Source organism: Garra rufa, chromosome 24 (assembly GCF_049309525.1).
Source record: "Garra rufa chromosome 24, GarRuf1.0, whole genome shotgun sequence".
Lineage (NCBI taxonomy): Eukaryota > Metazoa > Chordata > Actinopteri > Cypriniformes > Cyprinidae > Garra > Garra rufa.
Genome location: NC_133384.1, coordinates 23,043,806 through 23,067,797, shown reverse-complemented (window position 1 = coordinate 23,067,797; position 23,992 = coordinate 23,043,806). Strand labels below are relative to the sequence as shown.

The 23,992-nt window shown below is 33.6% G+C and overlaps 1 protein-coding gene and 2 non-coding genes across 3 annotated transcripts; 2 read left to right on the top strand and 1 right to left on the bottom strand.

The window, feature by feature from the left end:
* Positions 1-5,419: 5,419 nt before the first annotated feature.
* On the top strand, positions 5,420-18,628 carry dnajc5b (DnaJ (Hsp40) homolog, subfamily C, member 5 beta). The gene is made up of 4 exons (XM_073831149.1): positions 5,420-5,526; positions 10,666-10,879; positions 13,033-13,207; positions 18,543-18,628. Exons 1-4 carry the CDS (start codon positions 5,420-5,422, stop codon positions 18,626-18,628), a joined length of 582 nt encoding a protein of 193 aa, XP_073687250.1.
* A 1,825-nt stretch (positions 18,629-20,453) lies between these two features.
* trnay-gua (transfer RNA tyrosine (anticodon GUA)) lies at positions 20,454-20,539 on the bottom strand. Its single transcript is given in 2 exon segments — positions 20,454-20,489; positions 20,503-20,539. It is a non-coding gene; the product is annotated as a tRNA-Tyr (tRNA).
* Positions 20,540-23,798: 3,259 nt separating this feature from the next.
* On the top strand, positions 23,799-23,871 carry trnaa-agc (transfer RNA alanine (anticodon AGC)). Its single transcript has one exon. It is a non-coding gene; the product is annotated as a tRNA-Ala (tRNA).
* Positions 23,872-23,992: the final 121 nt, after the last annotated feature.

The window sequence follows — 23,992 nt, the reverse complement described above, 5'->3', positions numbered from 1 at the left end:
CAACGGAAGGTGATTTTTTAATGGGGGACCTCCCTCTTAACGCAATTAGGCTAGTTTTAAAGGTTGTATCAGCGATTTCTAGCCTGAAACATAAAGTGTCAAATTCAGCTGACCTTTCTTCACGATCCGCTCGCTGCCTGCCCCATAAATTGTCTGTGAAAAAACCGCGTCTCTCTGGTCAGCCTAGGGTCCGAGATATGCCAAAAAAACAATCGGCACTACCAACCTTTCCACAGATAAACAAACAGTGTTCCAACCAATCAGCGTCAGGGGTTTGGTGTTGTGGACTTTCCTACTGGTGCAGGGATGTGAGGGAGGCGGAGCGAAAGTCCACAACACCAAACCCCTGACGCTGATTGGTTGGAACACTGTTTATCTGTGGAAAGGTTGGTAGTGCCGATTGTTTTTTTGGCATATCTCGGACCCTAGGCTGACCAGAGAGACGCGTTTTTTTCACAGACAATTTATGGGGCAAGCAGCGAGCGGATCGTGAAGAAAGGTCAGCTGAAATTGACACTTTATGTTTTAGGCTAGAAATCGCTGATACAACCTTTAAGTAGCAATTGGATGGGTTTTGTTGTGAAAACCTGGCAACCCTGTTTCTGTTTCAAGGCCCAGAAAGGTAGTAAGGACATTGTTAAGCTGAGCTGCGTCAGATTTTATCAAAAATATCTTTGTAGTTCTGAAGATGAACGAAGGTCTTATAGGTATGGAATGACATGAGGGTGAGTAATAAATGACAAAATTTTAATTTTTTGATGAACTATACCTTTAAAAATATAGGTTTCACATCAGTGCCATAGAAGAATCATTTTTGGGTTCACCAAAGAGCATTTCAATGAACAGTTCTTCTTAGTTTGAATCATTTAAAGCACCTGTTTTCTACTATAAAGAACGTTTATGCAATGAAAAGGTTCCATTGATCCATCAATCCCAATAAGGAACCTTTTTATTGCTGAATAGGTTCTTTGTAGTAGTAAATGTAAATATGAATGTTCTTCACACTAAGAAACTGTTCACTCAAATGCCTTTGAGAAACCAAAATGGCTTGTCTATGGCATTTACTTATCATTATCCTTTCTTTTGCAATCACATAAGCAGGCCTTTACCCTGGAAGCGAAATAATCAAGTAGGACCCACTCTGTGCAAGTTCAACCCACCCTTTGGGTCATTTAAATTCGTCAATTTAAGTCGTCAATTTTAGTCGTCAATTTAAGCTTTGCAATGTTAGCAAATGTTTTAACTTGAGTTGCTGGAGACCGGGGGACAATAGTGAACTGTGCCATGGCAACAGAGGCCATATGCCAGTAGTGAGTATAATTGCTCCGTCCCACCCCCTCCCCACCGCTCACAATACAATTCTGCACAACCAAACCCCACACCATGCAGCCCTAATCCGTTTCTAGGCATCCTGAATATACACGGCCAAATCACGCAGATTACTAGAGTGCTTTACCCCACCAGAACTTCTTGGAAAAATTCTACAAAAGCTTTGAGATTTTTTTTATCCATGCTTTGTTGATATATCACTGGTTCTTATACGTTTAGCTTAAAAACATAGAAAGCAAACATGACGCACTTAACAAGATAAGACGTCTGGCATCATGCCTATCTGCCTGTGTAGTTATTAATGGATCTGTTCATTCATTTACTTTTACAATAGCGTTTAATCAGTGTCAAGGACTGCTTCCCGTCCACTACCGGTGGCCCCCGCGTGCTGCTCATTTGGGAGTCTCACATTTCCTGACTGAGGGGCAATCATTTCATTAATGGTTTGTTTCTGAGGCTTAGTTTGCCACAAATGTCGTTCCCCAGGCAGACGTGCTTTGCAGGATCAGCCTCCTGAGGAGACAATGATGAGGGGTGGCGAGCAGCACACCTGCTAATTCCCCTTGAGACTCCATGTATCCACTTGCAATGCGACCCTGTGCTATGCAGCAGTCATCAGGAGACCATAAACAAGGGGAGCGCCAGCATAATTGATACTGCTGCTTGACGTCAAGCGGCCCACTGGTGACTTACTCGTTGTTTTGACTGCTGCATGTGGTTTTGTAAAAAAAAAAAAAAAAGATTTATGAATATGTGACAGTTTTGCATTTTTTTATTTTTTCCATACAAGCTATGCATAATTTAGGATGTGCATTTTTTTTTGCATTTAAATTACATTTTATGTCATATGAATGACTTTTTTTGTTGTGTTGTAGATTCAAATACTATCTATACAAGTATGCACGTTTTTCCATTTACTGCTGGTAGAATAAAATTTGTGCTCAGTTGCCATCTTGTGGTGATACAAGATAAGTTTTTTTTTTCTTTAGAACAAGGGTTTTTCAACTAGTCAGGAGAAAAGTTTAGAGAAAAACTAATGAAGAAAATAATAATAAAAATAAAAATAATATACATTAGATTTAAATGAATAATAATACATCCAAAGATAAACTACTACTGTGAGTGAAACTAAATTAGAGATATTATCCAAATTGCATACATTTATAAAGTGGAGATCAAAAGGGATCATTTTTTAAAGTACTAACCTGAATAAGGTATTTTACATAAAAGATGTTTACATATAGTCCACAAGAGAAAATAATAGTTGAATGTATAAAAATGACTCTGTTCAAAAGTGTACAAACACTTGATTTTTAATACTGTGTTGTTATCTGAATAATTCACAGCTGGTTTTTTTTTTTGTTATTGTTTAGTGATAGTTCTTCATTAGTCTCTGATACTCTCCTGAACAATTAAACTGCCTGCTGTTCTTTAGAAAAATGCTCAAGGTCCCACAGTCTTTGTTTTTTCAGCATTTTGTGTATTTGAACCTTTTCCAACAATGACTGTATGATTTTTAGTTCCATCTGTTCACACTGAGGACAACTGAGGGACTCATATGCAACTATTACAGGTTCAAACACTCACTGATGCTTTAGAAGGAAAAACAATGCATTAAGAGCTGGGGGTTAAAACTTCTGTGCATTTTTCTTATTTTGCCTAAATATAATATATATGTTTTATTTAGTACTGCCCTTCTCAAGCTCAAAAAGATACTTATATTTTATATTTACTTATATTTTCCAGAAGACAAAATAAGTTAAATTTACCCTGATCTATACAAATTCCAAAAGTTTTCACCCCTCACCAGACTCTAAATGCATTGTGTTTCCTTCTGAAGCATCAGTGAGCATTTGAACCTTCTGTAATAGTTGCATATGAGTTTCTCAGTTGTCCTCAGTGTGAAAAGATGGATATCAAAATCATATAGTCATTGTTGTAAAAGGTTCAAATACACAAAACTCCTGAAAAAACAAAGAATTTGTGGGACCTTAAGGATCTTTTGAAGAACAGCGGGAAGTTAACCTATTCAGGACAAACAAGGGACTCATGAACAACTATCACAAAACAAACAAAAAACAAAACGCAACTGTGGATCATTCAGGTAACTACACAGTATTAAGAATAAAGTGTATGTAAACTTTTAAAAGGGGCCATTATTCAACTATTATTTTCTCTTGTGGACACACACATGTACACACATATTAGAGCTACATATACATTATATCCCATTAGAGCTACAAAAATTAATATTACTTAAAACATAACTTTACTATTATTTAAGTATTTTTGTTGCATTGAGTGTGCACTGACATATATTCACTTGCTAATAAAGTGTAAAAAAAAAGTTGAAAAAATATTAAAAAATGAACAAACAGTTTAGTTTGTTCACAAATATATTTAAATGCATCAGTTATCAGTAATAAACAGTAGCAAAACATGAATAACATCGTTCATTGTAGCTTATTTGAATATATCACTAAAATAGTTCAATGGCGAGACTGACGGGAGTTAATGTGGCGTTTACGCTGTTCATTCTAAACATTATTATTTTTTGAATTACTTATTATTTAAGACCCGACTAATTATCAAACGTTTATAATTCGCACTTTTTGCACACGCAAAGTAGTTTTGTTGAATATGCTGTTGGACGTCACTACGTTTGTCACGTAGTTGTATTGAAAACAGCAATGGAAGAAGGACACCACAAGATGGCGGTCTTGCATTAGCAAGAAAACCCATCAAGTCGAGGGCATTCATGAACGCACACGAGTTAAGACTCTAGCTTCGAAATTGTATAGACATAAAACCTAACCTTTTATTCTCTCCGGTCCTCATCATGCAGGTTTTAAAATCAATAATGGAACACAACGTGGCTTCATCCTCAGAAACAGTGGTCACCAAACAGCTTCCACCCTCTGCTCAAGCATCAGGCACTGAAACCTAATGAACCTTGTTTGGTAACCATGTTAAACTGGCCTAAAGTTACCTGAGCTCATGACTAGTTCCATGTATAATTCATCCCCTCAGTAATCTACTCACCTTCAGAGAAGGAATCTGACTCCATTAGCCTGTCTACCTGCCCCGGAGAAGGACTTAAGTTTGGAGTCTGTTAACAGGTAAGAAAACTAATGATATTCTGTGGAATTTAGAGCATTGCACTAGTGATTTTCTGCTTCGTACTTCCGCAGTCAGCCACTGTAAAGCTCAATAGAGATATGAAGGCTGTATAATTTTTAGAACTAGTTAATATTCCATGAAGGCTCATTACAAAAGATGGAATTATTCAGAGGTGGGGGTTGGAGGTTATCAGAGAATCCGTGTCAAACTCATGTTTTGGACAGGTAGATATATGTTCTCTGGAATAACCTTCCAAAAGATGTCTTTTCTTACAAACAGAGAGGTTGCCTGTGAACTTACGTAAACAAAAAGTCAACCATGTCTGAGTTGATGTGGAAAGAGTGACGTTGGAAGTCTCGATCCAAACGTCATTTCCCTGCAAACAGAACGTTCCCCGGATGTTTTCTGTTTAGGGAATAAAATAAGAATGTTATGGGAATGTTTTGTTGTTTTTTCTTAACCAAAAGCTAGCCTTCCCAGAACGTTGTAGGGAGTTTTTTTTTTTTTTTTACACCTTTTGTAACAACCTAAAGGGAACCTACACATGAAGTTCCCTAATGGTGATTTTTTTATTTTAGTTTTAGAACCAAAAGCTAACCTTCCCAGAATGTTGCAGGGATGTTTTTTTGTGACAACCTAGGTCCTAGGGGAAACCTACACAGAAAGTTCCCTACTGGTTATTTATAGGTTATATTTTTGATAACTAAAAACGTTCCCAGACAGATGCAGGGAGGTTTGTTTTGTGACAACATAAGGGGAACTTACACAGAATGTTCTCTAATGGTTATTTTTAGCTTTTAATTTTATTTTTTAACCATTTTAAATTTTGTTATAACATTCCTTGTATCTTGTAAGTCCTAATAAGTTGTATCTTGTTCACCACCCAGGAGAACTGTAACATACCTACTGTCTTATCCGATTTATTAATGGTTTCTTTGTTCTTTTGATGTTGAGGTAATGGTTTAAGATCATGGCTGAACAAAGGCAACGGGCCCTGTCTACATCAGGAGAGGCTTTATACCAGGTTCTTGGCCTTGACAAGAGTTGCACTCATGATGACATCAAGAGGTCCTACAGGTAAGATGTGATTCACATACATATTTGTCCCTAGGTTCTGGTTACTAGGTAAGAAGTTTGGATACTACTCGGGGTGAATGAGAGAGCAAAGGATAGAGAAAGTGCCAAACTGCGGCTCATTCCTCTAGAATCTCAGCCTTCAGTTGCAGTGGAGCTGCATGAATATAATATGACTTCCACAAAACTAAAATATTCATTATACTGAACAGATGGCTTCCCTTATTTTACTGGGATCAGGAATGATGAAGGAATCTTAGATACAAGAGCATGTTCAGGGGTGCACGATGTGTGCATGAATGATTCTGCACTATAATTTACATAGTGCCATGGAAACGTGCCAACCTTGCCTTTGGTGGTAATATCTTGGCGCTGACATCGTAACTTGCTGGTTTCACTCGTCAGTTGGTTTAACAAAACCTTACGTTTCAGCAGAACAGGGCAACCTGGGAAAACATGGAGAAAAAATATTCATAGCATAATTTTTTTGTCATATATGTATATAGGAGAGTATATATGTATATCTATATATATATATATATATATATGTGTGTGTGTGTGTGTGTGTGTGTGTGTGTATATATAGGGGGTCGACCGACGTGTTTTTCAGGGCTGATGCAATACCGATTATTACAGATCAAGTAGAACCATAACTGATACTTTGAACCGATATATGTCTGGTGTATAAATGAAAGTTATTGTCAAAAAGAACCTCTTAAGAATAACAGGGGCTCTACCTTTTCTTTAAATGCTTTTAAATGTTACCACCAATTCAGTTGTAAATGACCAATACAGATAACCATAAAAAAAATTTAATATCAGCACCGATAATTGGCCAGGCTGATAATCGGCCAACCCCTAATATGTATTTGTAATAATGTTTTATAATACGTTTATATATACATACAACATACAAGATGCATAAATTGCAGCCTTTGAAAACTAAAAAGAAAAAAGTATATATATATTTAATATGGGCACCAATAATTGGCCAGGCCGATAATCCGTTGACCAATAATCGGTTGACCCCTAATATATATTTACAATAATTTTTATAGTACCTTTATTTAATATATATATATATATACACACACACACACACACACACACACACACAAGATACAAGATGCATAAATTGCAGCCTTGGAAAATTTAAAAGAAAAAAAAATTCTATATACTTAATATCGGCATCAATTATTGGCCAGGCCCCTAACACACACACACACACATATATATATATATATATATATATATATATATATATATATATATATATAAATTGCAGCCTTGGGAAATTGAAAAGAGGAAAAAAAGTATATATATACTTAATATCGGCACCGATAATTGCCCAGGCTGATAATTGGTCGACCTCTAATTAGGGTTGGGTGATGTCGACCAATTTGGCATCGTACGATGTCTAATGTGCAACATATATATATAACATATATATTTTAAAACACGGTATTTGTTTTTAAAGATCCGGCATTAACAAGTGCATTAGATCGTGACAGTGCGTGCGTGCATACGAGACAGAGCAAGCGCAGGTTTATGTAGATGTATTTGGAGGATGTCCTTAACATATTTTCGACCAGTCAGCTTTTTTAAGTTCAAAATCGCTCTCATTGATTGCTTACTGCTTAACCCACTCTCTCCAAACGCATTTAATGAGCAGCGGAATGTTTAGAGAGAAAGTGTAATATCAGAAATAATACCACATCAAGCGAAATATTATTATGTATTAACATTATAAACACTATAAAACATAGCTATAAGTTAGTTACCCTGGCTCCAAAATGAATTATTTAAATGTAACGGTATTCAGAACAGAACATGAATGAAACAAAATATATAAAGTTAAGAAACCAAAACAAAGCGAAGCTAAAAATACCAGGCGTTGGGTTCACGTACCTCTGTAATTCGCCACAAATCCAACTGTTTCCGTATTCCCAATGTATTTGAATGATAAACTGTTATTTATAATGTATACTAGGCTTTGTACTGTACGTTCGTATTTTGATGGAAAAAAATATATTCTCTTGTTTTTTGTTCCAAGCTCTGTTCGTCATGGTAAAACCATAAAAAGGCATATTTGGTGTAGTTTATTTAATTTAATTTAATTAAAATTATTTTGATTATTAGTTTTTGTATGCCTAATTTATTAATGTAAACGAACTAGTTTGTGTAATTCGTTTGGAGTTCACTGTAATTTGTATTGTGATCGCTAACAACTTCCTTGTTATTATTTCCTCATAATAATAATAATAAAATAAGTAAATATGCGGAAATTGAAAGCATGCATTTCATTTGGCTATATAGTGTGATTAAGTGTGTGTTTTTCGTGAGCGGGTTGCTGCTGCGGCGGCGGCGGCGGTGGAGCGGGGCGGGGCGGAGAATCGCGATGCCGGCTCACCATCGTGATGTCTATCGGCCATCGGCGATGGACAATGGCATCGTCTATCGACCCAACCCTACCCCTAATATATATTTATCATAATTGTTTATTCTATATATATATATATATATATATATATATATATATACACACACACATACATATATATTTTATATATATATATATATACACTAGAGGTGGGCATAGATTAATTTTTTTAATCTAGATTAATCTAGATTAATTTTGGAATTAATCTAGATTAATCTAGATTAAAATGGCTAATTTGAATTCTGCTGAAGGCATTCAGAATATGTGTGCTAACCAAATAATGACTAAAAGTAAGTCTTTGAGAACGGGTTTCTTAAGCCAGGTGGCGCATTAGACCAGGGGCCCATCTCCTGTTTCCAAAATGCATCACAAACTGCTTGACAATTGCATTTACAACACAATTAACTATACAAACTTGTGTAACCAACTATTTCCACACTGCATGTAGCCTACTTCTGAGTAAAAGGCTGTGCGACGTGCGCGTTGCAGATTAATACACAGATGCGCAAGGGCATGGATATTAGTGGTGCAACGGATCACAAAACTCACGATTCGGATCACATCATGGATTTGGAGTCACGTATCAGATCATTTTTCGGATCAGCAAAAAACAAACAAAACAAAACAAAGTTTGTTTTTTACTAATTACTGAATGCTTACTTTAAGTAGGCTACTTCTAATCCACAGCAAACACTACTAGCTGAACTAATAAAGTCAGTAACAAAACAAGAACAATTACACAAATAACAAGTGTAAATGAATGCAACATAAAGTTACTAATAAAATCAATAACCCTAGAATTCAGGTGCGGAAATTTAATAATTAATTGTAAATAACTAGTGCTTCTCACTGCAGGTATTTATAGGATGCTGTCTCTTTAAGGCATAATGCACGTACCGAATACTGGCACGCATCTCTTTCTCAGCTGTTTCGGTTCACTGAAGACATAACCGACTGTGTTTACCAGAACACCAAAACGGGTATTAAGATATGACTTTGTATGTGTGTTTCCGTTCAAAAAGAAGTTAAAGAGGAATCAATCTGTGTGAATCGCGCCTCTCTCTCTCTCTCTCTCTCTCTCTCTCTCTGTGCGCGTGCTCTCTTCAGGTGTGTGCGTCGGCGTGCGTGTTCCCTTTTTAAATTGTTTGAATTGGTAAATTGGCAAGACAAAACATGTGCCAATTATAAACTTTTACTCTATGATGGTTAAATTTAACAGTTAATCCGCGAATCACATGCGTGCCGAACCGGTTTGGTCCGTACGGATCACGGATCATCATACACTCAATTCGGCTAGGTAGACATCCGCGCTAAACTATCAAGGTGAAGGTCATCACAGTTTACGTAGTTTAGACCCAGCTCCCAACCCAACTTTGAGAATAGATTAACGGCAATATTTTTTTTATCGCCCGATAAGAGTCTCACGTTAACGCAGCACGTTAACGCCGATAACGGCCCACCTCTAATATACACACATACACACACAAGATACAATATGCATAAATTGCAGCCAGCCTTGGAAAACTTACAATTATTATTATTTTTTTCTTCAGTTTTCCAAGGCTGCAATTTATGCACAACCTGTGCTGTTTCTGTATCTTGTATGCTACAATATGAAAGCAACACGTCAGAAAGCTTCATTAGACAAGTTCATTTCTAACACCATACTGATGTTCCAACAATTATGGAGTCTAATTGTTCTAATTTGCCTGTTGTTCAAGGAGCCATTTAAATGGTTAGCATTTTAACAGCACTTGTTTGCTGTTAATGAATATATAATCATCACAACTCTTGCAGACGCCATTGGCTTAATCAAAAATTAACAAGCAAGCGTGCTCGGAGCATTATAAATTATAGATTACATTTTTTTGTTTTTGGTTCAGCAAAAAAAAAAAAAAAAATCAAGAAACTATGTTCATGTAATGATTTAAGGATTAAAACTCCACTAAGGATTTATACTACTCCAAATACTATAAATATTTATAGTTTGATATCTGATCATCCACAACCATTTTGAGCTTAAGGATATCCCATTTCACAGCGTTATAAAATGTCAAACTCTTCCTTATTGCGGCAGAGACTTTTGAGGAGTGTTTGCGCAGAGTTTGGACATGCTGGCATTCATTCAGAGCAGACCTGAACTGAGTCAGAGACAGAGATATTTGCAATGCACTGCTGGTTCTAATGGGAAAAATGTCAGACTTGGTGACGTCCCTCTCTTCGCCAGCCCTCATGTGCCGAGGAGCTTTTGGAGGCACTAATGGGGTCTGCGGTCTTGCCGACACATAGACAGGTCAAGCAGCGTGCGCATAAGACAGCTAGCCGCTAAAGATCACACCCTGCTGAGATCATCAAACAGACAGACAGCATTTTAAACTGGCGCATGTTAATGAGTCTCCTCTTACTGTGCGTGAGTCTAGAAGTATTTTTGTTTCCTTTCTTAAGCTAATGGTTGTTTTATGTCACTCTCATTAGCAGAATACAAAGACGTACACGTTCTCGGGGAGATTCTGTATTTTAAGGTCATTTAAATATACTTCCTGACATTTACATTGATCTTAGGGTCTTTCAATGACACATTTTTATTCCTAAGACTTCAGTGTGATCCTCAGGTCGGTGAAGCTCCTTGCAGTCAATTTTTCGAGGAAATTTTTCGCTTTTAAATGTCCTCGCCTTTTTTTTTTTTTTTTTTTTTTTTTTAGGAAGCTCGCTTTGAAATATCATCCTGACAAGAACCCAGAGAACCCCGATGCCACTGACAAATTTAAAGAGCTCAACAATGCTCATGCGGTGCTGTCTGACGTCACTAAGAGGAACATTTATGACAAGTACGGCTCCCTGGGTCTGTATGTGTCGCAGCAATTTGGCGAGGAGAATGTGAACACGTACTTCATGCTCTCCAGCTGGTGGGCAAAGGTGGGGTATCAGTCTTTTTTATTTTATTTTAAATGGTATTTTATTTCATTTTATTATTTTATTTTTTATATTGTATATTTTATTTTATTTTATCATTAAAAAATTAGCACTTTAGGGAAATTTTTAGCTTGCCCTAAATCTGATCTTGTTGGTGTAACCTAATATTAATTACATTTTATATTAGTCTACCATTTTAAAAAAATATTTTATTGGTTATTTTTTAATTTATTTTATTTTATTTATCAGTAAAAAAAAAAAAAAAAGCACTTTAGGGAATTTTTTTTGGCTGACCTGACCCTTGAAATCTACTCTTGTTGGTGTAACCTAGCCTAATTACATTATATATTAGTCTAAAAATTTTTAAATAACTTTATTGGTTATTTAAAAAAAATATGTATTAACTAATAATATAGTTTTTCAAATATTATTTAAAATGTATATATTTTTGCAGCTAATTATGCATTTTTTTTTTTTTTAATTTTCTGTTTTATTTTCTTGAAGCCATGTTTAAATATTTTAATATTATAACAAAAATGTGGTTAACACTTTACAGTAAGGAACTAACAAAAATACTTCTAAATCATTTATTAGTCTTAGTTTTATTTTATTCGTTTTAATTCATTAATTTTAAAAGTTGTATCTGTTCATAATTTTTTTTAACAAACTTTATCTAACTAACAATGAAGAAATATTAATGACATTATATATTAGCCCAACAGTTAAAAATAATTAATATATAATATATTTAATAATGAAACAATAATGACATTTTTCACAACAAACCTCAGCTAACTAACAATAAACAAATGTTATTTGCATTATATATTAGTCGACCATTTAAAAAATAATTTTCTTAGTTATTTAAAAAAAAATTATATTTAATAATTAAATATAGATTTTTTTTTTAAATATTATTTTAAAAACTATTTTTGCAGCTTCCTTTTTTGTTTGTTTGTTTATTTTATTTTTCACAACGAACCTTGGCTAACTAACAATGAAACTAACAATGAACAAATATTAATTACATTATATATTAGTTCACCATTTACAAAAATATTTTAATGGTTATTTAAAAAAATAAAATATTTAATAATTAAATAATAATATATATTTTTAAATATTATTTAAATATATATATATATATATATTTGCAGCTAATTGTGGATTTTTTTTAACGAACCTTAGCTAACTAACAATAAACAAATATTAATTGCCTTATATATTAGTCTACCATTTAAAAATAATTGTATTGTTATTTAAATAAATAATATTTGATAATTAAATAATATATTTTTAAAATATTATTTGTAAAAATATTTTTGCAGCTAATTATGCATTTTTTCACGTTTCATTAAAAAAAATATACTTAATCATTTAAGAATATTATATTTTTAAAAATATTGTTTAAAACATAATATTTCTGCAGCTAATTATGCATTTGTTTCACTTTTCTGTTTTATTTTTGCCTTTTAAATTCTATATACTTGAAACCATGTTTAAACATTTTAATATTATAAAAACAATGTGGTTAGCACTTTACAGTAAGGAACTGAAACAAATACTTTTGAAGCATGTATTTTTCTCTTTGTTTAAAAAAAATATACTAATAAATTATTAATTTAAAAAGTTGTATCTGTTCATAATTACAATAACTAACTAACAATGAACAATTGTTTTTAATTAATTAAGAATATAAAGAATAAAGAAAGAAAAGAAAGAATATAAAATACTATAACAAATGTATTGGTGATTATTAATTAATGCATTAACATGACTAATGGGACCTTATTGTAAAATGTTGCCCAAAAATGTGGATAAAAAAAGACTATTATAAAGAAATATACTAATTTATATAAACGCAACTACTCACTTAATAGGTATATTTTATATTTACATTATAGTATTCATCTTATAGTGTATTTATGTAATACATGTTCTTAATTACCAAATGGTTATTGCTTTTGCATATATTGTTTGTGCTATCGTAATACACACTGTGTGTATTAACTTGATATTTCTAACTAAATAACATAACTTTATAATGAAACATTATATAATACAGACACTGTAATGTGAATATTGTGAATGCATTTTTATCTAAATTAAACCCTGACACTGTGTGCCTGTCTGATTTTGAACATTCTCATTTATAGGGTCTGTTTGCCATCTGTGGCTTGCTGACAGGTTGCTATTTCTGTTGTTGTCTGTGCTGCTGTTTCAACTGCTGTTGTGGGAAGTGCAAACCGCACACACCTGGAGAAGAGGACCCGGAGTTCTATGTGTCTCCCGAAGACCTGGAGGAGCAGATCCGTACGGACAACGAAAGAGGTAAAAGGACATGCTGACGTGTTCATTAGGTGGTCACACTGCACAGAACACACCTACAACCAGAAAAAAAGATGAAAATGGTTAAAAGCAACACATTCTAAAATGACACCGTCACATTTTGTTCTAAAAACAGCATTTTCTTAATGTCTTAAATGTTAATCTTCAAAATAGATTCTTCTATGGAGAGCGGAAAGACTTTATAAAGACATAAATATTACATATCATGGAACGGAATCATTCTAAAATTAATTTCAAAATAGCCTTATGATAATTTTCTAATTAAAAAATCTATTTAAGGTTTAAAAGGAACAACAAGCTTTGATGTGGCAGATCATGGCTTATCAGTTGAGGGAAGTGCTTTCAAGGTTCGACTAACGTAATAACTCGCGCTACATACAAAAATAAATAGTTGATACTTCAGAGCCAGATGTTTGGATATAATACGTCGTTGTTCTGCCAGTGAGCTGTAGGAGGTTTTTTTTTACATCTTGTGCTGCCGTCCCTCACAAAAGTGATAATTACAGTCTGAGTCATTTCTCAAAGTGTGTTTGCATACTAGTTTTTTATAGCATTCTCACAATAAAAATAAACAATGTCTGCGTTCCCTGCATTTGAAAGGCAGCACGCAAGATGGTACATCTTTGTCTTATATTAGATACAAGCTACGTTTTATGTAAAAATACACTGCGGACAAATCAAAGTTGACTTACGCTTCCATTTTAGTTGACTTGCAATCACCTAGAAATGCTGAGAACACTAAGCACACACAATCCAGTTTTTTTAATAGTATAGCATGTACGCACCTGTTTTATGGCATTTATGTTAGTGTACCACATGAAGAAAAAAATAAGTAAACTGTTTCACAGACTAATTTTATTATTTCATTTATTATTATTCATATTAAATAATAGTTCAGCTAATTTAGGTGAATTTTTTACACAGTGTATTTTATTGTGTGTTTCAAAGCATACATACAAAAATACAATAAAATAAGAGACTCATGCCCACTTGATCCTACTCAAGTTGTCTCTAAAAATGTTAAAAACTCTTTTTAGTACAGCCTAATTAAATTAAATAAGATTGCATTAAATAATAAATACTAAAATAATTTTATTAGTCGTATTAATAGCTTTTGCAGCTAATTTAGAAAATATATTTCTATTAGTGTAACACACCAAAAAAAAATCAAGTCATATCTTGCTGAAGTAGTCTCTAAAAATTACTACTAGTTTAGTTTTATCTATATGTTAAATTACATTATATATTAGTCTACCATGTAAAAGTAACTGTATTATTCATGTGAAATAATATTTTTGCAGCTAATTTTTTTTATGTTATTTCAAAGCATTTATATTATTGTGGCACAAAATATAAACAATGACATAATGAAATAAAAAAAAATGATGTTTCATAGACTCAAGCCCACTTGATATCCTACTCAAGTTATCTACTAAAATGTTGGAAACTCTTTTTAGTGCAACCTACACATTTATAATTAATAATACATTATTTAGCAGTCATATTAAATAATACATTTGTAGCTAATTTAGATTTTTTTTTTTTTTGGGTTACCTGAAAATATATTTTTACAGTGTGTTTTATTGTCTGCTTCATAACATTCATATTAGTGCATACAAAACAAATCAATAAAATAGTCATATCTTGCTGAAGTAGTCTATAAAAATTAAAAAACTACTCTTTTAGTGTTACCTACATGTTAAATAATATTATATATTAGTCTACCATGTAAAAATAACTTTATTATTCATATTAAATAATATTTTTAGCTGATTTTTTTTCTTTCAGTGTATCTTATTGTCTGTTTCAAAGCATTTATATTAGTGTGGCACAGAAAAAAAAAAAAAAAAAAAAAAATCATAGACTCATGCCCACTTGATATCCTGTCCTGCTCATGTAATCTCCAAAAATGGTCAAAACTCTTTTTAGAGCAACCTACACATTAAATAATAAATTATTTTATTAGTCATATTATATAATACTTTTGCAGCTAATTTGATTATTTTTTGAGTTCCCCAAAACATATATTTTACAGTGTATTTTAATGTCTGCTCCATAGCATTTATATTAGTTTAACACACACAAAAAATCAATAAAATGTTTAATTAACTCCTGCTAGTTATATCTTGCTGAAGTAGTCTCTAAATATTATGAAAAAAAACTCATTTAGCATTATCTACATCTTACATAATATTATATATTAGTCTACCGTGTAGAAATAATTTTATATTCATATTAAGTAATATTTTTGCAGCTAACTTAGGTGATTTTGTTTTAGGTTATAGATTTTTAGTTTTTTTTTTTTTCCCATCATATTGTGTGTGTACCTTTGTGTAATTAAATAAATAATAATGTTTCATAGACTCATGCCTACTTGATATCCTACTGAAGTAGTCTCTAAAAATGCTGAAAACTCTTATTAATGCAACCTACACATTAAATAATAAATTATTTTATTTGTCATATTATACAATACTTTTGCAGCTAATTTAATTATTTTTGAGTTAACTGAAAATATATTTTTTCAGTGTATCTTCATATTAAATAATATTTTTGCAACTAATTTAGGTGATTTTTTTTAGGTTATTGGTATTTTATTGTCTGTTCCATAGCATTTATATTAGTGTAGCACACAAAAAAATCAATTAAAATTAAACAATGTTTCATAGACTGTTAAAGTCATACCTTGCTGAAGTAGTCACTAAAAATGTGAAAACTACTCTTTTAGTGTTACCTACATGTTAAATAATATTATATATTAGTCTACCTAAATTAATTTAAAATATATATTAAATAATATTTTTGCAGCTAATTTAGGTGATTTTGTTTTAGGTTATAGGTTTTTTGGTTAATTTTTCAGCATATTTTATTGTCTGTTTCAAGGTATTTATATTAGTGTACCACAAAAATAATAATAATTGAATAAAAGAAATAGACTTATGCCTACTTGATATCCTACTCAAGTAGTCTCTAAAAAATGCTGAAAACTCTTTATTAGTGCAACCTACACATTAAATAAGAAATTGTTTTATTAGTCATATTATATAATAATTTTGCAGCTAATTTAATTATTTTTGAGTTAAATGAAAATATATTTTTACAGTGTATCTACATGTATAATAATATATATTAGTCTGACCTGTAGGAATAATTTTATTATTCATATTAAAGAATATTTTTGCAACTAATTTAGGTGATTTTTTTTAGGTTGTATATTAGGTTATATAGGTTTCATCGCATTAGCGTAGCACACAATAAAAATCAATAAAATAAAACACTGACTACGTTTACATGGACACCAGTAATCTAATTAATGACCTTATTCTGAATAAGACAATAATATGATTAAGCTGTTTACATGAGTTGCTTTTAGAATATTCCTTTCATGTTCCCGTTTTACATGTTATAGTGCATAGATCGATTAATGACACACATCATTAGGTCCACACGCGACGCTATCAGCTCATCTTTGTTATAAACTTTTGGATGTTTGGGTTTTAATTTTCCAAAACTTGAAGTGGCTCTGGACATATGCAACATTTTTTAGAATGTGTGAGTTAAAATTTGCCGTGGTCGCATTTGTGCGAGTGCGTGCTGTGCTGCTCCAAAGCGTCTGCTCCATACAGCGAGCGTTTCAGAGCCAGTCAGTTTTTAGGAGGAAAAAAAACACACGCAAGCACAGTCACCGAAAGCCAGTTTAGTTTTACTTTTTTTGTTTGTTTTCATTTTGAAAACCCTGTTATCTTTGCCGTTTACCTCACATTACGCTTTGGAGGCTTTCTTTTATTAATTATTTTGATTGCTCAGTGTTTGCGCGCCCTGTAATAAATGGATGGAGTCCATGCCTCGTCTTATTAGTTTTTGTTAATAAATGCTATATAAGTTTTAATTTATTTTTGTAGTGCTGTTTAATTAAAAATTAAAAATAACAAATCCATCTTTTAAGAACTTGTTTTAATCTTAAAATTGATAGGTGTAGCCTTATGCAAGCAAAACCAAGATCATGAATTCGAAAGTAAAAGTAAAAAGCATCCTAAGACATTCCAATAGCGGAAATCCCGTTCACAAAATTAAAATAAATACTTACAAATAATACTAATGAAAAAGGGGGTTGAATATTAAAAACGTTTCCATAAAACTAAAAATTATGATAACAAACTAGGCTATTTATCAGCAATGAGCATTGATTAAGCCCATGTTGTAGCAAAAAATAAATAAATAAAAATGAAACCAAAGCGCGACCAACTGAGAGCGTTACTATGCCGCGTTCCAGACAACCCGTTACCCGTGTTTTTCCAAACTTCTACCCGTGAAAGTGCACTGGAACGGCACTCAAACCCGTGGATTCCCACCCGTGAACTCGTACTAGATCGACGACGTACTCCCAGTCCCGAGTTCTGACGTGACATAGCCCGCGAAACAACAATAAAGCCTCTAGGGGTACGGTTTTTAGTGGGACACGGTGGAAAAATAGAGTTTAGGACAATATAACGTTGCAATCAAATTATTAATACTATAAAAATAATAAATGCTTGGCGTGACTTGCCTGGAACGCTACAAAGTCCTGAGTCGTGGTTTGAACACGTGATTTACGAGCTCAAAAACCTGCCTGGAACGCAGCATTAGTGTGTATCCTGTCACAAAATGTGGCGAAAAGTCCTACACAAGGGGAATAGTCTGATTAAGGTGTGTACATGTCTTCCATAATGCGGCTAAAATAGGAATACTCCACCTGTCTTAATTCGATTTGTGTTTACTCAGATTATGACTTTAGTCGGATTAAATTAATCAAAAATATCAGTTTACATGGTTGCTTCTTAATCAGAGTATTGACTTAATCGCGTTAAAATCGGAATATTGTTGTCCATGTAAACGTACTCAATGTTTCATAGACTCCTGTTAGTCATATCTTGCTGAAGTAGTCTCTAAAAAAACTACTCTTTTAGTGTTACCTACAGGTTAAATAATATTCTAGACTAAATATCCTGCTGAAGTAGTCTCTAAAAATCCACCCCTGTGGTCTTCGAATCAGAAAACAGCTAAATAAACTCTCTCAGCATTAGGTAAGCCAGTGGACAGTGGGCTGCCCTTCAAAGCAGTGTTACTGAGCCAGCTCAATGAGGTCAGAAAAGTGCAGCCAGCAGGGGCAGGCTAACGGCAGATTGCTGGGACGTCCTTGGAGCGTACAAAACACTTTTCATTTCAGCAGGAAGTTCAATTAGGAGTGTGAAATGGCATGGCATTAGATGCTGTAACCTCGTGTTTATTCCATATTGATCATTTGTGACCTCTTTTACCTGTGATTTTGCTTTTCCAGATGGCGACACTCCGATAGTCCTGCAGCCAACCAGTGCTAGTGAGAAGACCCAGCTGATCGGCGATGGACACAGAACATATACCTAAATGAGAAAAAGTGATAGATATTAATTTTAAAATACTTTTTGAATGTATTGTTGTCTTTTACGATATACTGTTTATGTTAGGACTGAGAAAGCTACAAATACTCGACTTCAGATTTGTTTAACCATGCTGTCTGTAAATAACAGATGTTATATTTATTCTTATGCTTCATGTGGAATTAAAACTGACAAGTGATAAAACTGATGAATGATTCTCCTTTAAATAATAAATACACTCCTAGACATGCAAATCAAAGGTTTTCAAAATAGAAATTCAGATATTCCTATACATTTAACAGGGTCTTCAAATAGAACATTTTATTCACTCTTGTCACAATTATGGAAGCCTGTTTCCACCACTGAATACATTTTTTTTTAAATGTTATTGCAAATTTTTGTCACAATTCTAACTTTTTTTTTATCCACGAATGCGAGTTTGTATCTCAAGATTCTGACTTCTTTTTTTCTCGCAAATGCCAGTTTGTATCTTGGGATTCTGATTTTTTTCTACAAGTGCGAGTTTGTATCTCACAATTCTGACTTTTCTCACAATTATGTGAAATGAGTAATTTTGAGTTATAAAGTCCGAATTATGTGATAAAAACATACAATTCTGACTTTTTTCTTGCAGATGCGAGTTTGTATCTCGCGACTCTGGCTATTTTTCTTGCAAATGCGAGTTTGTGTCTCGCAATTCTGACTTTTTTCTCAAATCTGAGTTTTTATCTTACAATTCTGACTTTTTTCACAGAATTGTGAGATATAAACTGGCAATTGCGAGTTATAAAGTCCAATTTTGATGAGAAAAAAAGACTCCGAATCAGATCAGATCAGAATTGCAAGTTTTTGTCTTACTATTCTTAGAAAAAATACATTTAATTTGCTCTTGTCACAGTACTCCACATTATGAAAGCCCGTTTCCGCCACTGAATAAAATGGTTTTTTTTTGTCACAGTTCTATTTTTTTTACAATTGCGTTATACAAAATCGCAATTTTCAAAAAGTCAGAATTGAGTGATATAAAGTCAGAATTGTGAGTTATAAAAAAAACTTAATACTGACTTTTTTCACCCAAATGCGTTATTTTATATCTCGCAATTCTGATTTCTTAGAATTGTGAGATATGAACTCACAGTTGCGAGTTATGAAGTCCAATTCTGAGGAAAAAAGACTGAAAAAGTCACACTGTGAGTTTATATCACACAATTCTGACTTTATAACTCACATTTCTAAAAAAAAATTAAGAATTGCGAGTTTGTATCATGTAATTCTGAGAAAAATGGCAGAATTAAGAGATTTAAACTCGCAATTCTGAGAAATAAACTGTATTGTATAATTATTTCTTGTAGTTTGTATCTCAATTCTGACTTTTCTCTAAAAAAAATGATATTTTATCAGAATTTGTATCTTACAATTCTGAGAAAATTAAAATTGAGACATAAACTTGCAATTCTCAGAAAAAAAGTTATAATTACATATAAACTTGCAATTCTGAGAAAGTCATAATTGTAAGTTTATATCTCACAATTCTGACTTTATGTGTATGTCACAGTTATGAGAAAAAAAGTAAGAATTGCGAGTTTATATTATGTAATTCTGAGAAAATAAGTCAGAATTGTGAGATAAAAAGTCACAATTGCCTATTATTATTTTGTATTCAGTGCCAGTGGCTTCCATACTACATGAATATACTGTAGATATGATCTGGCTTGTTTCACAAAATGCAATATAACGTGCACAGAGCCATTTTGTCTGTTTTCAGACTTTCTGCCTACATTTAAACAAACATTTGATGCTTCAAGCCGTTTTTGAAAAACAAAAACCAAGTTTCCTTCGAGCCGGATTCGAACCAGCGACCTAAGGATTACAGTGTCTCCTCTACAGTCCTCCGCTCTACCAACTGAGCTATCGAAGGAACCCATGCTCTGTGGCTCGATCGTAAGCCTTTTACAGAGTAATAAGCACTGTAAACTAAGTAAGTACTAATTTATAACAGTGAATCCACAAATATTGCAAGACCTGTAACAAGTATAAACTCACATGTTGATTTCTAAAAAATAAGACAGTTGGTTTTTGCCGATAATTTAAAAACGTGTAACGTTAATTTCTAGACTGAAGTTTATATTTATATAATGACGTTATTTCTCTACTGAATTTGCCTCCTATTTGCTTAGAAAGCACAAACTTCAACTTACCTCGACACATTATTGTCTCGTGATAACAAAACTGACCCGCGAAAATAATGTAACCGGATGTTAAACATTAGCCTAGATATAAGCTAACAAAGTGAAACATTTCGGATGCATTAATACATGGTAATAATAAAAAAAACAATAACAAGAACTCTGCATTTGAAATGAAACAGCGTATTGTAGTATTATTAACGCCCGCCAACCCGCCAAATGCGGGTGAATTTCAGCAGTGGCGGGTAACACGGTCACTCCCACTAGCCACTTTGGCTGGTTAAATTTTATAACAGAGATCGACATTAATGCTTGTCTGGGACAACTGGATTTTTTGAAGGGGCAGGTGAAGGAGAATTTTACTTGCCCGACCGGACAACTAATCTGATAAAAACATCTAATGAGGGAGGAAATCAACATAAATGAACACAACTGCACACAGAAGAAACAAACTGCGGTAAAATGTAGTTTTTTATATTTATATATATATATATATATATAGCCTAGTTAAGCAACATGACACGACCACGAGTCACGAAAGTGCAGTTTTCCCTGAAAATTAAGTTTGTAAATTTGACATTGATTTTATACAAGAGTTCAATTGAGTAGTTAACATACATTTTAGTACTAGTTTAGTAGTTTCCTTTAAAAAAACAACTTAGGAACACACACCTTGATCACATGACAGAAACCTGCAGTCTGGTGCTGTATCCGAAATCGCCCCCTTTACCCTCATTCACTATTTACTACATTAATCCACTCATACTTTCACTTGAATGAGTGAATGAAAACGAGTGAGTGAATTCGGACACTTAGTGCACCGGAATGACTGCCGCTTTGCATAGTTTGTGCTTGCTGTTAATAATAATAATAATTTGAAACTGGCAAACGGGCAACTCTAGTAAAGAATTTATCTTGAACTCTGTCATGGAAATTATCTATAAACCCTAGTTAAACAATCTAATAATCAATTTACAACGAATTCATACCTGTGTTGTATTACTCTTGCACGACGTGGACGAGCTGAAAAATGAATGGATGGAAGATTCGGCTGCGGGCGCCATCTTCTGGCGAGAAGCGAGAATTCATTCAGCGCGCGACTCTAAGGGTAAATTATGGGTATTCTCTATAGCCGTTGAGTGTACATTTGAGGATTTGGGATTGAATGAGTGCACTCGAGAACGTCCACTATGGTTTCGGACACCACTAAAAATTGATGTCACCTCAAATAGTGCTCTATTTGAGTGTATAGGGGCGATTTCAGATACAGCCTGCTTTAACGGTGTGTGCTGTGAGCAGCATCTCTATTATGTCTATGGTGAGCAGGACTAGCGCCGATTGAGAGGCATTTCTATTGGCTGCAGTCTGCAGTATTATGGCCAATCACAAAAGACAGTATTGCGCAGCGAACCATAGACACAAATATTCTGCTACGTTTTTAGTCTACATTGCGCTACGTTTATGTGCAAACTGGGGTCGCTTTCGTGCTTTTTTGAATGGATAAAATAGAGAAATCACTTTAATTTCTAAATAAACCTAAACAGCTGGAACTGAAACACCGTCCCAATTCGAAATTCAGTCTCTTGCCAGTGGGTGGCGGTAAGCCACTATCTTAATAAGTGAGTCGCGAAGCCATTGATTCAGGAACGATGTAACAAACTATTTTTGTGAATAGATCAATTCAAAACGCAAATTCATTCGGTAAGGAAACACCGCTGCGTGTTGCCACTGAACGCACAATATGGCTTTTCCTTAAAAAAAGCAAAAAAGACAATATTGTCCTTACAATTTAAGCCATTTAAAGGAGTAGTTCACTTTCAGAACAAAAATTTACAGATAATGTACGCCCTTGTCATCCAAGATGTTCATGTCTTTCTTTCTTCAGTCATAAAGAAATTTTTTTTTTTTTTTGAGGAAAACATTTCAAGATTTCTCTCCATACAATAGACTTCTATTGTGCCCCCGAGTTTAAACATCCAAATTACAGTTTTAATGCAGCTTCAAAGTGCTCTAAATGATCCCAGCCGAGAAAGAAGGGTCTTATCTATCAAAACGATCTGTTGTTTTATAAAACATTTACAATTTATATACTTTTTAATCTCTAAACAGAGTACACACAGAGCTAGACAAGATGAGCATTTAAGGTTAAAAAGTATATAAATTGTAATTTTTTCCCTTCTTTCCTCGGCTGTGATCGTTTAGAGCCCTTTCAAGCTGCATTTTGGAAGTTCAAACTCGTGCACCATAGAAGTCCATTATATGGCGAGAAATCGTGAAATGTTTTCCTCAAAAAACATAATTTCCTTACGACTGAAGAAAGAAAGACATTAAAAGTTTGCATGACAAGAGGGTGAGTACATTATCTGTAATTTTTTGTTCTGAAAGTGAACTACTCCTTTAATATCAACTTCTTAATTATTAAATTGTTGCACTGACACGAAGTCTGCCACAGACCATGCTAACCAAACCGTTTATATAATCGCTCTAAATGCGTGTGTGTGTGTCTTATAGGAAGACTGCATATAATTAATTAAATATCTACATTGCGTGACAAGCCTCAGTAAAAATGATTAAAAAAAATGATACCTGGTTGGCCCATAGATACAGTAGTCAGCATTTGAAGTGGATCAAAACCTTTCATCAAAGTTGACCTATAACTAAAACAATACCTGTTCTTGTCTTTGGACCACTTTCATAATTTTTTTTGATCCACTTTAAATGTTGACTACTGTATGCGTTGGCCAGCTTACATGTCGCTCAGAAGTACGAGTTCAGTGCATACTTCTTGTTATGACAACGTAGTAGACGCTGGTGAAAGTGCAGAGAGCGAATCTGCGGTTGTAGAAATTATTTTGATGCGCATGGAAACTCAGTGATGGTGCTTACAGGGCATGGTAATAAAACATTCAGGGCTAAAGCCCCCTAAACCCACCCCTAGCGCCGCCCCTGTTGTCTACAGAAATGGGGGGGTTCAGGGGGGTTTAGTACGTAGGGGAATTAGCTCAAATGGTAGAGCGCTCGCTTAGCATGCGAGAGGTAGCGGGATCGATGCCCGCATTCTCCAAAGCTTTTTCAATTTGGGCGCTTATCATTGTACATATTTTAACATACATTATACAAACAAATAAATTGTAACGTATATAAAAACGTGTATACTTGTTTACTATTGTATGGCGAGTCCGCGT

Bases quoted from the DNA above. Each gene is read 5' to 3' on its own strand.
- dnajc5b (XM_073831149.1), top strand. From the start codon at position 5,420: ATGGCTGAACAAAGGCAACGGGCCCTGTCTACATCAGGAGAGGCTTTA. The intron at 10,880-13,032 runs GTGGGGTATCAG...TCTCATTTATAG, and splicing joins TCTCCAGCTGGTGGGCAAAG to GGTCTGTTTGCCATCTGTGG. The intron at 13,208-18,542 runs GTAAAAGGACAT...TTGCTTTTCCAG, and splicing joins CCGTACGGACAACGAAAGAG to ATGGCGACACTCCGATAGTC.